Below are 1210 nucleotides of genomic sequence, written 5' to 3'. Positions count from 1 at the left end.
CGTCCGCCCGGCGCGGTTCCCCTTCGCCCTTCTGCAGGCGGGCAGCTGCACGTAGGCTGGGGTTGGGGCTGCAGCTTTGAGATGTGTTTTGCAGGGGGGGTGGGGAATTAAAGGTGCAGGGAAGAAACAAACAAAAAAAAAAAAACCAAAACCAAACTGACAAGTAATGTTTGTACCTGGTTCCTTCCTGCGAATTCCTTCCTTCCAGACAGCCCCGTTTGCCTTTCGTTTGTTTCTTCTCAGGTAACGAACGCTTTCCCGAGGGATGCTGATGAGTCTCTTTCAGTTTACGGCTGGAAGGTTGGTTTCCCGAGCGGGTCGTGGGCTTAAGGCTGCTGCTTCGAAGAAACCCAAGTTCTGCTTGGAAATGGCTCGTCCTAGTTCAAGTAAGGCACATCTCTTTGTTTGCTTTAGCACCCCGCGCAGGTTTTTTTAAGGTAGATTTGAAATTCTAGAAGGTTTTGTGTGATAGGTGAAATCTATAGTATAAATCAAAATGTTTAGAAGAGCATGAAGTTGATTTTTTTTTTTCCCTTGGCTGCTAAAAATTATCTTCTGTGTGTCTGTATTCTATATAGTTCCAAAAACCCTTGCGTAGTTGCAGTCAGCCTGATTGCCTGGTGATGCGTTTTAAGTATTTATAATTCAAGCACATAAATATATGCTAGTTAATTGCATTTCCTTTTCGTAATCCTAATGGGTAATAAAACTCACTCCTCATTTCTTTGTACAAGAATTACAGAGGGCCTCAAGCGCTTGTAATCAACGCTGTTGAGTAACCCCAGGAGCCCTGGTCAGTCCAGTAGTGCCAAATACCCTCTCTTTGTTTGTTCGGGGCTTTTTTGGTTTTGCCTTTTTAATTCGAAGATGTTCCTTAACTTGAAAACTGCTCCAAACAGCCCCAAACAGTTGGGTAGCTGGGGTGCACTTGCTTTTTCTGCTGCCTTGAGCATCAGTGTTTGGCTGCTGTCAGAGCCTGGAGACAGGACTAGGAGGACTTTTGGCTTGATCTTTACACGTTTAAGGGTTTGTGAGGTTTGGTTTACAACAGCAGATGAGGCGTCAGAATCGTGATTTTCTCTGCCTGGTTCTACAGCTCTCGTGCTGTGAGTCTTGGGACTTCTCCAGTGACTGTCTCTCCTTATAAAAACTCACCTGCCTTTGGTTAAAAAAACCCCCAAACATATAGTAAATTGTGAAGACTGGGGCT

General features: G+C 44.9%; 1 protein-coding gene across 1 annotated transcript in view; it reads left to right on the top strand.

The window, feature by feature from the left end:
- Positions 1 to 271: 271 nt before the first annotated feature.
- SIRT5 (sirtuin 5) overlaps positions 272 to 1210 on the top strand; it is a 9508-nt gene continuing 8569 nt past the window's right edge. Inside the window, exon 1 of the mRNA XM_009895799.1 lies at positions 272 to 386. Coding sequence (XP_009894101.1) covers positions 272 to 386 — 115 coding nt within the window. The remainder of the gene's footprint in view (positions 387 to 1210) is intronic.

The sequence above is a fragment of the Charadrius vociferus genome, unplaced genomic scaffold, assembly GCF_000708025.1.
Source record: "Charadrius vociferus isolate BGI_N301 unplaced genomic scaffold, ASM70802v2 scaffold422, whole genome shotgun sequence".
NCBI lineage: Eukaryota > Metazoa > Chordata > Aves > Charadriiformes > Charadriidae > Charadrius > Charadrius vociferus.
The sequence above is the reverse complement of the archived record's forward strand: the minus strand, read 5'-3'. Positions and strand labels throughout refer to the sequence as shown.